The 15,495-nt window shown below is 35.0% G+C and overlaps 1 protein-coding gene across 1 annotated transcript in view; it reads right to left on the bottom strand.

The window, feature by feature from the left end:
• Positions 1–15,495, bottom strand: part of EML5 (echinoderm microtubule associated protein like 5) — a gene marked incomplete at its 5' end in the record, with an annotated part of 85,727 nt that overhangs the window by 45,213 nt on the left and 25,019 nt on the right. The window contains 7 exons of the mRNA XM_009873325.1: positions 983–1,083; positions 1,896–1,989; positions 3,205–3,310; positions 5,034–5,220; positions 11,569–11,687; positions 12,070–12,176; positions 13,993–14,160. Coding sequence (XP_009871627.1) covers positions 983–1,083; positions 1,896–1,989; positions 3,205–3,310; positions 5,034–5,220; positions 11,569–11,687; positions 12,070–12,176; positions 13,993–14,160 — 882 coding nt within the window. The remainder of the gene's footprint in view (positions 1–982; positions 1,084–1,895; positions 1,990–3,204; positions 3,311–5,033; positions 5,221–11,568; positions 11,688–12,069; positions 12,177–13,992; positions 14,161–15,495) is intronic.

Here is a 15,495-nt window from a genome sequence, read left to right as displayed (position 1 = left end):
CTGACTGAGCAATGCCAGAGACAAAAGAGGCATTTTAAAAAATTTCATTTCTTAATTCAAAACCACCATCTCCAGGCCTTTATCACAGTTAAGATTTCTTCCTAAAGAATTTATAGTAATTTGTTCAGTAAATATTCTAACACACTTTGTTCTTTCTATAGATAGCGAGTAGAATTGTTAGAATTAATTATTTATATAGATGTAACAGCTTGCTCTCAGGCAATCTTGATTAATTTCTGTTGGAGACAGAACTGAAAAATCTAGCACAATTTTCTTCATCACAGACCTTTCTCTCCACGATTAATATTTATCAGGGACTTAGGTGAGTTCATGTGCCTAAATGCCACATGAACAATTAGAATATTCTTAGCAGAAAACCTAGTTTTCTGTAGCACATCCGTCTTTATATGCATCTTGAGGCGTGAAACAATCAAGTTCACACTAATATCAGGGAATGGACTTTTCACTCTTCAAAATTTTTAAAGCAGGTAAAACAAGCTGCATCATCTTCATTTTGAATTGCCAAGTTCAACAAAGGTATCTAACCAAACAGATCTTAACTGGCACATGAACCTTCTTCAAGTACTTTGTCTGAACATTTGTAGGTGGATTCTTATAACTATGAATTTATTTATATTTGTGCCTCTTTATAACACACACGTTTTAAAGGTCTTTCTTCCAAAAACTGTTCTATGATTTTAGAGTAGGTCTTCTCAAATGTGCTACGTTGTTACTAGATATAAAAACAGACAGTAGGAAATCCAAGGTCCTTTATATTCATGCAACTCCATGACAAACTAATCTTAAAAAGAATTCCCATTGGTGCCATAATGCTAATTAACATTATTTCTACTACGGCAAAACTAACTTAGAGACATAAACAGAGAAAAGATGTGCCTTTAATGCATGAAAGTGCATTAAGAGATGCAATATTTATACTTTAAGTAACAGAAAATGCTGTAATTCTGAAAAATTTCCTTACCTGCTCTACGCCAGAATTTCATGTGCTTAATTCCAACCGTAATCAATTTATCAGGCATATAAGGATTAATCTTAACAACGAAAATCTTATCTTTGCTTCCCCTGAAATGCAAAAGCAAAATATTTTAAGTAGACCTAGAAATATTCATATTTTGGGGATGGGGATATTTTTTTGCTAATGTATACCTTCTCTGTCTTGCTAACATTTACTTCCAATTCATTAACAATAATTTATTATGAGGAGGAAGAAAACCAAAGAATTAACATACTGACTCCCATTCTATTTTCACTACCCTTCAGTTTCCAAAGCAGGTAATTATTTTAATTAAGAAATCCACTAGGTGGCATTTTCTTCGCCAAAGAATATGTATTTGCACTAAGTTTAGGGATATGGCATTTAGAGCTGTGACAGCTGATAAAGAAACTCAGAGGTGTAAAGCTGTTTAAAACTCTAATTTTGAAAATAAATTGCCATTCTCACACCCCTTGTAATTTATTTTTCTATTTTTCTTGTTAAAATAAAACATATGCTGCTGTATCAATTTTATATGGAAATTTCAGTTGTTCCTAAAAAACATTAAAACCTGTTGTGTGCTTTAGATTTCTCACTATGCTTCTATAAAAACAGTGCTTTGCTTCAGTCCTATAGTTAAAAGCTTGTTTTCACACTCTGTTTGCTATCTGTGCAAGGAGAGAAATGATTATTGGTTTTTTCTTACAGCTGAGCCGTCACTCTTCTTGTTGACCCTATCAGAACTTCCGTTTTTTGTTCCAAAGAAACTTTTAAGGCTATGCTAAATGTTATTGTCTGTATCAATTAAGAGACATAAACTGTTTTTTAACGAATATATTTTGCTTACTGTTACCTGAGAGTAAATCTAGGTACAGATTTTGAAACAAGGATAGATAACTACCTCACTCCTGAAAGCTTTTCTCCTTTCTTCCAGTCCCAGAGTACAACAGTGTGATTGTCATCTATTCCAACAGAAGCCAGTCGTTTCCCATCCGCTAGAAAAATAAATTTGTGATTAAGAGAGTAGATAGATAACATTATGTTGCAATAATAAAAAACCATATTAATGAATATTAAAACTTCACAAATATTATGAGAAGAATGTACATACATAAACAATTGTATGACATGTGCTTAGAGGCACGTCTGCCATCCGCTTGCTTTTAAACTCGAGTTGTCAGTTGGATGGAGTTTAGGACTTTAAATTGCTCTGACTAAAGATTACACTTAGATCCTCTGTGTTTATACCAAAACCTGTGTTCAGCTGGTTGCTGATGTAGCAGCACAAACCCGTTCATCACAGGTTGCACTGTGGGAATTTTTTTTTCACTCTGAAAATCGCTGTTTATTTCTAAACAGGAAAGCACTGAAACAATAGCATGAAGTTTATGAATCTCCTTAAAGCTAGTTTGAAGTCTTTGAGAAGCTCTGACATGTATCCCATGTTAACCTCCAAGAAAGAAGTATTTGCACTCACACATGATCAACAACTCTGGAACTGCTACGCATCCATGCCAGAATTTGGGAAATGAGATTCATGTCTTGAAAAAGGAGAACCAAAGAAAGATAAGCAAAGTCTCCAAACTTGTGATCATGCATCTTTACTGTGAAGTTGGAGGTTCCATCTAGTAAATTGAAACCATTGAAGAACAAACGGAAGCCAGCAGACAAGAGGAAATTTAACACTGGTACAAGAATTCAATGTATGCGGTGCAAAATTCGCCAAAGATTTAACTGATCGTCTCTTATATAAGGTGGAGAGAGAGTTAGGGTTTTGCCCAGAACTTCTCCATAACCGGACTTCCTGAGTTTATCAGTGTGCTACCCAACTGGCATGCAGGGTTTCATTTAAAAATAAATTTAAAAGTGCACACTCGATCAATTTGCTCAAAAATCTGCTTACACATTTGTAATGCAGCCATGACACTGAAGAACTGTGCACCTGCCTCATACAACCAAAAGAAACATCAGTGATCAGTGCAGTTATTACGCAGCTCAGAGCACGTTCATGCGTTTCCTGATGTGCAAGATTCCACAGGAGCTCGTTTTAATGAATGATCACTCACTCTAAGACATTTGATATTGATCATCGAAGAACATTTTTAATACAAAATCTTCACTATAAAGGAATTCTCAATTGTTCATTTGAACTGACAAGCTTGTATTTTCATAAAGAAAATGAAAACTTTAAATAAATAAATACTTATTACCTGAAAAATCAACAGCACAAACACCGTACTGGTGATAGCCCTTTAAGACTGAGAGTGGTTTTATTGTTTCTGTATCCCAAATGTGTATTGAGGAATCTCGACCAACCTGAAAGTACATATATTTATAACATTTTTTTTGCATTACTCCGTTAAGTCACACAGTTGTTTAAAAGCACAATATTGACAAATACTTTAAAAAAAATTACAGTGATAAAGTGCCTAGTATTACTTCTGTCTGGCTAGCAGTGTATTACTCCTTCTCCTGCTTTACAAATAACACTCCTCAGCTGTCTTCCTCCAAAGAACTTAGGCAGTTCAATCACAATTAACTAAAGACTTCTTGGCAGGGGGGGAAGCCCTTCATTGATTGCACTGTGGCATATTTGTTCCATCAATTCTCCATCAATCATTCCCTGTCTAAAAATAAAAGGTTATTTTTATTGCTAGCATATAAGCTATTCTGTGCTTGAGATACCAAGGTGACTTCAGTGGCTTTCTGGTGCCATTACAAGTGCCTACAAGTCAGATTCTAATGTCCTGACACCCACAGAATAGAATGGCACTAATCCAAGTAACAAGAATTTGGCAAGAAATGGAATATTGCTTACTCTTTTCAATCAGGTTCAAGCATTATTAGCCAATATTTACAAGATTATTTGCTATTCCAAAGGTTTTGCACTTCAGTGCACAAAAAAGGGCTGCTAAATCAGACAACTCTCTCCTGTGTTTAAGACCAGGGGCAGGACTCAAGAAAACTAGGATCTATTTCTGGTTTTGCCACAAACTCAAAGCTTTTCGTAATGTCCACTGTCAGGAAATTTGAACCAGTGTTGTATGGGGAATTTGACTACTGCATTACATAATTTCTGCAGGTAACATAGTATACAACAGTATATAGAAAGTGTACATATAAAATAGTATATAATTGAGGTGAATTTTTGTTGACGGAATAAAGTATTGTAAAATATAGTAAATCCAGACATACTTTTATGCATAGTCTTTACTACTCCAAAATAAAATAGAGTTCAGGGCTTTAACCTCTAAACTGACTTGGAAATTTATGTTAATCTCAAACACTTTTACACAAATTAAGGGCATTATAAACTAAAGCTTATTTATATTAAAAATTTCAATTCACATGCTCTCCAAATTACTATATAATAATAATAATAATAACAAGAATTATTATAATGACAATAATAATTTTAAAACTCTAAAAACTTCAAATCAACCCTTCAGGTCCTGGTATATAAACATTTATAGGAAGAGAAGTTTGTCCAAAAATATGAGTGATAAAGTTATCTAAAATTACTGTCTAGTAAAAGATAAAATGAACTATTATAAACACTTCAGTAATATACACACCCGTGTTGCATGTACAAACAGTAAATAGTTTGGCTATAGGTGATAATCACAAACATAATACATGAAACTGAAATGCCAGAATGTAATAACAACTGCTAACTTCGTGTTATGTAATAATACATGAACATAACAATAACGTATCTAACTTTACAACTAAGACATTAAAAATATATCTTTTAATAGCCCATTTGCTCCACTTCTGAAGAAGCAACCTAACGCTAAATAAAAACCATGAATCTATTTCTAAGTAAGAAATGGTTCAACAAAACCTTACCAACTAAAACCCTTATCAAGAACTGGAAAACACGCTTAAGTTGCAGATTTTTAACATGATGCCATCTGCAAAGGAAATGCAGTCCTTCACCTGAAAAAATTTAGACTGGACTTCTTTCCTCCAAAATAGACTTTTTAAAATTCATTAGTAACAACTTTAGATTCTTATTAGAGACAAATGCGGATCCTACCTGGCCTGTTGCCACATAGTCCTTTAAGGGATGAATAGCAAGGCAAAGAATGTCATCGTCATGACCCAGGTAAAAGCGCTGCGTGTTCTGCTGTCGATTGTACACCACTCCCACCGCTGCGACATGGTACACAATTTCACCGGTCTGAGTGTAAAATAAATTGCTTCGGCAGTCGTAACCTCTGTAACTAATCACAAGAAAAAAAGTTCGTTCATCAAGGTCACAATCACATATACTGAAACCTGGAGATTAAATTATGCAAATCGCGTTTTGCACATGTGAAAGCTTACTTACCAATTACTCTTTTGGTGTTTTAAGATTATTAACATAGTTTCCCAAAGGAACACCAATTTATCAATTTTATTTACTATTCACACAGTAATACTAGCATTAGTTTGAAAGTGGCTGCTATTTAATAGTTATTCTCCACAACTAGTTTGGAAGAGGAAGTAATAGCTAGTAATTTTTTCAGACCACGGGGAGAATTTGGGCATCCAATTTGTAATGAAATGAAACAGGCAAAAATAATACTTTGGACATCTTCTGTCTCCTACTGCTCAAAAATCAGGCAGCAAAAGTTTCCAGAGAAATGTGGACAACACAGAAGTCATAAAACTGAAAGTTTCTGGAAGTCTGCTAACCAAAAAACAAATGCATAAATTTTCTTCCAGATCACTTTCTTGAAGGGAAATCTGTTTCCTTTCTGTACTGACACAACAACTGGCACGAGGAGGCCAATTCCCAGCTGAGGTCTGTACATAAAATCTCTTCCCAAGTGTGATCAAGATTCAGTACCCTATAAAAACCAAAACGTGGCATTTTCATAGAGGCCAAGGTCCTACTTTCAGAAGTAATTTAAGAGGCTCACAATCCTAAAAACACATTAAACAAATAAGCTACTTTTAAATGAGTGTTTTTAACAATGCTGTCCTTAGCAGTCAGTGGAGATAACATTTAAAAATTATTATAATCATTCCTTCTCTTCTTCCAATATAAACAACACTCCATATGCTCCTGACACATCCTGTTTCTATACTACTAATTTCCCAGCCAATCTCTTCCTGTTCCTTCTTCTGTTCTTACAGATCCTCACTAAATCAACTTCTTAATTATTTTACAAAGACATAGGCAAAATCTGGTTACATTTCTAAATATATACTTAATTTTACAGGTTGGTAATGACACTTGAATGTGTTCTAATTGGCCATGAATTATTTTATTTTGGGATTATATGTCTCTACTCAAGTATTTTTGCACCCAACTAACTTCTAAATGAAATAGTTGAAAAATTCCTGAAGATAATCAGCAAGTAACAAAATAACTAAACTGTTATCATCAAGAACTGCAAACTAACAAAATTCTTTAATGTCTCATGATATTAATGTTTGTTTAATTAAAAGCATGTATCATCAGAACAAAGTACATTATTATTTATTAAGAAAAAAAAGCAGGATCTTTCTGCAACAGTGCAGGTCTTTATCATGTAGGACAAAGATGCATCTGTACACAACAGTAAGTATCACACACAAAAAGAATGGGGTAGCATTAAGACAATTACTGCATATGAGACTGTGAAAGGGTTTAAATGACATAGAAATTTCAGTCCAGGTAGAAGCCTTTCATAAAATTATATATAGCTTTCCTTGCACACATGGTGCAACCACGTGCACTAATCAAGGCAGCTGACCAATTTCAGCTTACTGTTCTGAAAACTCCAGTAATGGATCCACGTTCAATAACACTAGACCTATGCATTACTGGAAAACATCACAGCACTTGGAGCAGTTTTGAATACACTGTCTTTCTGTCGGCTCACCTACATTACATGCAATGTTACAGAGGAAAGTTGCTAAAATCATCTCACAAAGACCAGCAGAAGGTTCATTCCTCCCCAGACACAGAAAGCTGCATTTCCCCTTTTGAAGTTCATGATAATCCTCCTTTCCTGCTCAGCTCTCCAGCCTGCCCAGGTCCCTCTCAACAGCAACAGAGCCAGTGCCGTACCAGCCACTCCTCCCAGTTTTGTATTGTCTGTGATAGTGCGAAGTCCAAAGCTAGGTGTCATTAGTTCACCAATGAGCCAGGCAAACTCCTGAAACCAGCAAAACAGAAATAAAGCAAGTCTCCCTTCAACCCCTGGTTTAGATCAGCACTCACAGACAGGTTCTTAACTTCAGGTCTGGTCCCAGTCCAACAACTTTTCAGTGTCTCCTGAGTTATTGTCCCTTCAAGGTCTCTAGAAAAATCTCTCTCTTTCCATTAGGTCTGAGATTCAGCTACATATCTGCTCCCTGATCTTCTTAAAGGGACAAACAGTTTAGGTGCAGATTCTTCAGTCATGCTTCGCTCTTCCTCCACCCATGCCTGCCTCACTCAAAGCACTGCTGGCTTGCCCTGCCTGGCTGCACCCTTCTCTCATGTACAGTCACTAGCTTTTCATAGGTTAGTTTTCTACAATATACATAGAACTAGAGTAACTATGAAGAAACAAAATGAAAATAATCTATTATCACACTACACGATGTGACAACATTCAGTGAAGGGGAGGGATTATAAAGGCAGGCACAGTGCCAAAGAAAGTATTTGGAGCTATTGTCACCCAGATGTCATTTTCCTGTGCTTCACTCTGCACCGCATTCAGTTAAAAATACTCTATTTCATTTGCAAGTGCAGAATAAAAAATATGATGAATATGCACCTCAAATAAGATTATTTTTTAAAAGCAGCTATAAAAAAGCATATGCTGAAAGAAATAATACTTCAGAAATCCTGGACATTGAGCAATTACAAGCTTAGCAGTCACCTGTAAAAGTGAAAAGCATTAAGACAGTAAAAGGGTCTGTCTCAGATCCTTCTACCTGCAACCCAGAAACTCAGAATTTTCATAGCTGCTTATATAGCCTAAGCTCAGCATAGTGAAACTGAGTACCTTAACCCCATATATCACAGGACTAGCCAAAACATCCAAAACGTATCCTGTAGGATAAAGGAAAACTGTTATTATTTGTATCTGTAACTTTTTATAATTAGAATGCATTTTAGTTCACTTCCTCCAGTTAGTAAAAAATTGGTGTACAATCAGTTGTTTACAATTAAAATAAAACATATTTTGCCAAAATATCAAGCAGTGCAAAGACATTTTGTAGCTTCGTTAAATACAAGTGGTCTTTCACATGTGCCAGTTTTCCTACGCCCTGATGATACAGGTACTTCTCACCAGAGGGACAAAGTGATGCGCTCTGACAATCTAAGAGAGATGATAATGCTCCAGTTTTCCCTGAGAATATGCTACACAGTTCCAAAATATTTATACATCTACATCCTCTCAAGCCAATTTAGAAGCAGGATTATTACCTAATCTCGGAAAAAGCACAAAGAGAAACAATTTCTTCACATGCAGAAAACAAACCACAGAAGTAATTTACAAGGTATCTTGATTAGCCACTAGAAACTAAATAACAATGAAAGCAAGTTCTGCACCATAGTTATGGAATACAATGTGTAACAAGGCACAACAAACATAACACTGCATTCTGCAGTAGCTGATGTGGTCTTCAGCAACAGCTAATAAAAACATCAGTCCAGGACTGACTGGACTTACTGTGACAGTAACCTGAAGAATATAAGGTAACTACCTCAGTGCTATGTAGGAAAAAAGTGTTGCCATTACCGTGGTGATGAAGAGCAGAGACTGGATTCAGTCTGAGATGAAGATGTGTAAACGTAGGCGTTCCTATGTGTGTTGCATATGTTAACTTCTATTTTAATCAACAAGTGTTTCAGTCAACACAGTCAATGGAATCTGCAGGGCTACTCAGCTGACCAACAAGTCATCAGCATTTAATTTTACCTGAGTCAAATCCCTCCTTATGCTCCACTGACTACCACCTGGATCTCCATGTGAGAGGTTCAGATACACACATAAAACTATCTACTTTGAGGAATGCAATTGTGAATTCTTTAACCTGAAGCTGGATCCTATCCACAGCTTCAGGTTACACACCCACCACCAACTAAGGCGCAACTTTGCACGTAGTGTCCTCTCTAGGAAAAGAGTCAACATCCAGTCTGATGCTGTAAGAGTTTCAAAATCTGTATGTTACTCTTCAAAGTATATATGGGAAATTTCCAAAGATAGAGCAACCTTCCCCCAAAATTCTCCATAAGAACCAAATGTCAAAATGAACTTGATTGAGATCAGAGTTTTTAGCGCAAAGGTAGAGATGATTTCTTTAAAAAAAAACCCCAAAAAAACCAAAACCCAAACAAAAACCCCACAAAAACCTAAAAAACTTTTGCATGGTGATAGTGTTTACTTAACAGGACCTACTCACAGCCTACTCCCTTCAGAGCTATTTGTAGGTATTTGCAACCCTCTGGTAAGAATCCATGCAAGGTGTCATAAGATTTTCATTTACGAGCATGAGAAATCACATGTCATCTTGAAACCATAACCATATTTTATGTTATGATAAGGTCAGTTCAATTAATATCTCGAAACTCAAATTTCATTTTCTTTAATGCCTTTGACTATTAAATAAAATAAAACAAGATAAAAAAATCATTCTTGTGAGATCAATAGCATAGCTTTGAAAGAATACAGGACATAAATATTATATTTGTATATTTATTCAGCAAAAAGAAAGTATTATAAGCACTAAGAAAGGGGTTCCCTCTGAGTATTTCAAAAAATGTATCCTTTTGTTTCTGAATCACCACCATTGTCAAAGACGTGGCAGAAAGAAAATATAGGAATAGTCAAAAAGAGGCCAAGCTAATACACCATTTTAATAACGTGTTTCTGATCACGATTGCATCTCTTAGAGAAAGATGCACTTAAAGATTAACTGGTTAATATAAGCTGCTTTCTCATCCGCATCATTCAGTGGTTGGCTCACACACTCAGCGTTACTGTTTTTATCCCCTTCTAAAACAGGAAGTAAACAAATCTCTTACAGGTTATGAAGAGATTTTTAAAAGTTCATCTTTCAAGGCAGTTGATAAATTCAAAACACAAAACCAACATGCTCAAAAAGAAAGAAAGGAAAAACAGTTTCCTATTCCCCTAGTTCAAAAAAGCACCAACTTTTTACACTTTCAAGAATCATCCCAGACATTTCCATTGTAGCTAGAGAAAGATGAAGCAAAGCAGACTTCCTGAATCAGAGAATATGCCTATTACTCACTTGGATGTGGGTCACTTTAAAGTTAACAGCCTGGACATTGAGAAAAATCTGTTGTTCAGCATGGATTCTTCATTAGTTTCCTTGATGCCCATTGGGTAACCAGACAGAACTCAACTGGACATTCTACTTCTGGTCATTCCTGGATATTCTGGTCAAGCTTCACTTCTGTTGCGAAGGAAATAACAATAATCCCAAAGATCCGGGGCCCTTGCTTGTGCTACATCTTCCTCAGGATCATTTGGTTTGATTCTTAGACCCAATCTTAAACACTAAAAACAGCTACCCACTTTAACGCATTTCCTACACAGATTTAAAGTCTCCAAGAAATCTAGAGCGTCAAAAATAGAGATTAAAAAACCTCACCAACTCTGTACTAAACTTCTTGTTGTGATTATTTCCAAAGCTGTTCATCAGACTACATGTCTTGTACAGACAAAATTGCTGAGTTGAATGATTCAGTATTCTTGGCCAATTAATTTCTTAAGAATTCCGTCTGGAGCCCTTCTAAATTGTTTAAGTGGCATTATAAAGATAGACAGTATCAGTAACTCATCTGTGCATTTAGGTATCTCTAAAAAGAAGCTGTATTCCTGCAAAGAGGTCTCTTTTGAAAAGAAAACATAGTATTCCCTGATTTCCAATGCTTTAGTTTAATAAGGGCTTTGGTTTTCCTTTGTATCAAGGGAATTTACATTTCTGATCAGTATTCTAATGTAATAACAGCTACTGCCACTTTGTTTTAAAACATCACATCTTCGTTCCGGTATTCACTTATGAAGAGTTATGGGTGACTACGAGTCCTACAGATGAAATCGTAAGGTTCAAAGACGCATCTAAAAGTCATTTGTTACTCAAATTAGCACCAAAAGGAGAATGAAACTGAATTTTAACAGGACCTATTTTTACAGGACCTATTAAGAATTAAATTTAATTCCTATACTAACAGAGAAATGTGCAATTTGTTTCAGATCAGATATAAATAATTTATAATATTTTTTTAATAAAATGCTGATACCACTTAGTACAGAACTCAGTCATCTTCAACTACATCAAGTAGTTTATGTCTCAGCTTCCAGAAGAATACACCAAAGAAAACTATTACTTTCCAGATACTGAAAAATACGTGTGAGGCCAAATATTCAAATAATGTATCAGCTGAACTAGCTTAGCTTGGCATCAAAGCTTTCTATTAATTTTACATAGATTTATTATTATAGAAAGATACAAAACCAGTAAATCACAAAGCAACTGACCTAAAAAGTTTTTTATTAGATTATTAAAGCATAAACACCAATCTACAAAACCCGAAGACTTTGCTTGTATATTTTAAAGAATCCTAGTTTCCATACCCATGAACAAAATGTAATCTTATACTGTTCCCTGGAGCTCGCTCTCGTCTCTTGGAAGCTGCACTTTTTCTTTTTTCTTTGCATTGCTCTTTAAGTTGAGGTAGATCTTCTTTGTAAACCTTTAAGAAAGAGCACACTTATAAATAGAGATTCATAAGAAAAGCATGTTTCCGAGAATTCAGCCACAGTTATCACCCACAAAAAAGTTACACTGATATCACTGAAAAATTCTCCAGTAACTGTAGCTGGCTATTGTATAGCGTAATTTGTCTTTAAATTACAACCAAAACTCTAACAGAACACGCTAACAATACATCCAATTAGTTGTTTTTATCTCTATCTTAATATTTTCAATATATCAGATAATAACAATTCTAAAGGTTTTGGTCAGTTCCTGTTGGGTTCTCAGTCTCCTCAGTTTTCAGATTTCAACAGGTCTTCATAAAAGACCAGCTTAAGCCTTGGGAAGCATTCCAATCGCCATTAAAACTAAAAATTTACCTGTCGACGATAGGTGATTTGTGTCTCTTGTTCAATTTCAGAGTCCAGCTCTGGAACATCAGACTGATCTGAATCCGACTCATCACTATTAGAATCAACTAGACTCTCTGCCACCAAGAAAACAGAAACAGAAAATAAAGCAAACTAAATTACAAATCAGACAGTGTTTAAAATAACTGCCTAATGGTTCTCATTGGGCAATCAATGCTTTTATTAACTACAACATAAACTGCTAATAACTGAAAGGCTGACAGGATCAATTCTGCTCATATGGTAGAAATAAGCCAATTTGTAATTATAATCATTTTTATCTGGTTTTGGGAGTAAGTTCATTTTCATTCATTAAAATTATTTCATCAACATTGTTAGGAGGAAAGGAGAAAAGAAGAGAATGAAGTCATGAATATAAAGCAGAAAGTGAGACTTGCAGAAAACCAACAGGAGAAGTAAAGGGCTCCAAAGAGAAACCTAGGCCTAGGTAAGCCGTTGATGTAAGTAGCAATTCTTCAAGCAGATTAGGAAAAAAAGAAAATCACATCTAGTGATGTAGTGGTAAAATTCTGTGTGACTTTGGAGAAAGAAAGTAGTAATTTAATGTTTCTGTTTTACACATCTGGGGAAAGTCAGAAATGCTGTAGCGCAGTTTCATTCCTACAGAAACTGAAAAGAATGTCATGGCTGATAAATGATAATTTGGATCTTTCCACAACCTTTGACTGAATGTTTTGCACACAAAATCAGTCTAGAACACAAATGGATTTTAAAAGAGGTCAAAATGAAAAGAGAGAATTGCCACTGAGTAAGAGAAGTTTCTAGAAATATGGAATAATTTTTGGAGCAATACTACTTAACATTTTTATCAGTGATCTAGAGAAAAACAATATTGCTACTAATAAAGGTAACATATTACAGAGTTAGACAAGCTATTAACAGGACAAGTATCAGTAGTGTGACAAAGCAGATGTATGTTGCACATACTGTCAGCCAGAAATAAAGTCATATATCCAATCTAAACAACACTTTAGAGATAGAGATTTTATCTTGGGAAGCAGTAGCTAAAAAAAAAAATTGGGGTCATAGGAAATAATTAGTTGAAAATAAATTCATACCACGAAGGATCAAACCAGTTAAATGCTTTCTGGAGGCTTCATCAAGGAGACGAAGAGAACTATTGCTTCTTTTTGCATTTGGCACTGACAAGGCCAGCACTGAATCAGCATTCAGTTAACTATTGGCCAGGCCCACACGGATGAATCTTCATCTGATCTTAGCAATTAAAGGGTGAAACAGCCAATTTCATCATAACTCTATATACTTATTTCCCCAAAGTACTTTCTAAATTCCTTTAGGAATTACCTAGTCAGGCACTCTGTTAATTGTTTGATTTTGGGAAACTCAGTCGTGGGAACAATTACTGTATTAGTCACCAGTGCAAACATGATCCACATTTTGTTCCAAATATTAAACACCTAAAAACTGCTTTAAAAGATTATATTTCAAAAATCAATTACAATGCTTAAATTATCATGTTCATACTTCAAAAATTTAATCAAATGAGTACATGCATCTTCTTGTCTCTAGTGATGTCTGGGGATCCAAGTTGTTGTCAATATAGTAAGGGATGATATGTACAGAATTCATAAATTTGTATCTATGATCCAAACTTTTAATTCCTTCATTTGCACAGGGAACTCAGTGTTGAATTTTTTTTCACAATCTTGCTAGACCGAGAATATAGGGCAGAGGCCTTAGGCAATGCTATTACTTCACAGTTTAAAGAACAATTTTGTGCAGACTGACAACTCTGAATACTTATTTCTAACTTTCACCAAAGAATTTTACTTCTCTTTTATCCTTCCTTCCCCCTACCCTCTCTTTTTCTTTCTTTTTTTTTTTTTTTTTTTTTTTTTTAAAGTGACTTACCTTGGGGTGCTATATGAAGTGAATCCTTCAACTTCCTGTCAGGGACAAATTTCCACTGAAAGACAGAATGATCAGCTCCCCCAATGGAAACAACCCACTGGTGGTCGTGTGACCATCTGACATTTGTCACATGAGCAGAATGACCAAGATATTTTTTAAACTTTGCTCCTAGATGAAGAATAAAAATATTTTTCAATATATATGGCATAAACATTTTGAAACACCTTAGGAAAACATTTCAAGGAACTCCTATAGAAAGTAATAGTTTAATTCAGATATTCTAATTACTAGCAATATTTTAAGTAGTAGCAGCAACTTTCTGCACTATTCCCAAAATTTATCTTAAAGACAGATTATCTTTAAATTTGGGTTCCAGGATACAATAACAAGTGGAAGAGAGAGAAGATCTATGACAGTGCTGTATGAGGTGTACTAAAGGAAGAGTTTTAAAAAATTTTATTGTAGTAATTTTATTTTTTACAAACCAAGATTTTGCCAATTCGTTATTTAAATGTTGAAGGATGCCTATTTAGTTCTGCTAAAACACCCTCATGTGTGCTCATAACACTGATTCCCACTGTTTGTGCAATTTGAATGCTAAGCAGTTCTAGCAATTCATATCCTCACACCTTTAGTAGTAGTATAGCTACACCAAGTTGAAATTTTCACTGACTACTACTAATTGTAATTAGGACACAATCATACCAGTTACTACAAAGAAGTTCCTAACAGCACTCCAAATTCCTGTGCTTTTTCTTTGGTTCTACAATTCTAGTGCAAAATAGGAGATAAAAAGGGAATAAATTCAGTCTCCTGCAAAAGGACAGAAAACTGTTTTCTAGAAGATATTCTTGGATTACATCAAGTACCGATAAAAGCTTTATCACTTTAAAAATAAAACTGGAAAGATTAAAATGAATTTTTTTAATATCACTCTTTGAAAAAAAAGTTAAAAATAACTCTGGGAAAATAGCAGGCGTTAAAAAAAACCATTTCTTTAAGCACATATTGCTTGAAGACATATCCTATGACCCATCACCATCCTCATGCAGTTGCCGCCAGCAGCAAACATGCAATGCTGCAAACTGCAATGATGCAGCAGTGACACTTCTCATTTCCTCTTTCAAAATCTAGAGATTCATTCCAGTCCCTGGGCAAAATTTAGGTCATAAGAACTCTTCTTAAAACCTAGGGAACATTTCACAGATTTTCTCTGATCAATGTCATGTTACCAGCTGGAAGACAGAGATCTCTGCTACTGATAATTTGTTACAGTTCAACTTGAATGGTGACTAGAACGGAGTTCTTCAAACAGGTCTGAAAAAATAAAGCTTTTCTTGTCTAAAAAGATACACATCTCTCCCCCATTCATTCAATCCTGAGCAGTAAACTTGAAAATTATATATTGTGCTTTAGGCCTCAGCTTTAGAAGTTTCATACGAGATTTGTCTTTACTACCAGTAGAACTTTGAGAAAAAATGTGCTGGAAAAGTTTTTAAACTT

Source organism: Apaloderma vittatum, unplaced genomic scaffold (assembly GCF_000703405.1).
Source record: "Apaloderma vittatum isolate BGI_N311 unplaced genomic scaffold, ASM70340v1 scaffold4087, whole genome shotgun sequence".
NCBI lineage: Eukaryota > Metazoa > Chordata > Aves > Trogoniformes > Trogonidae > Apaloderma > Apaloderma vittatum.
Note: the sequence above shows the minus strand (reverse complement) of the source record. Positions and strands in the feature narration are given on the sequence as shown.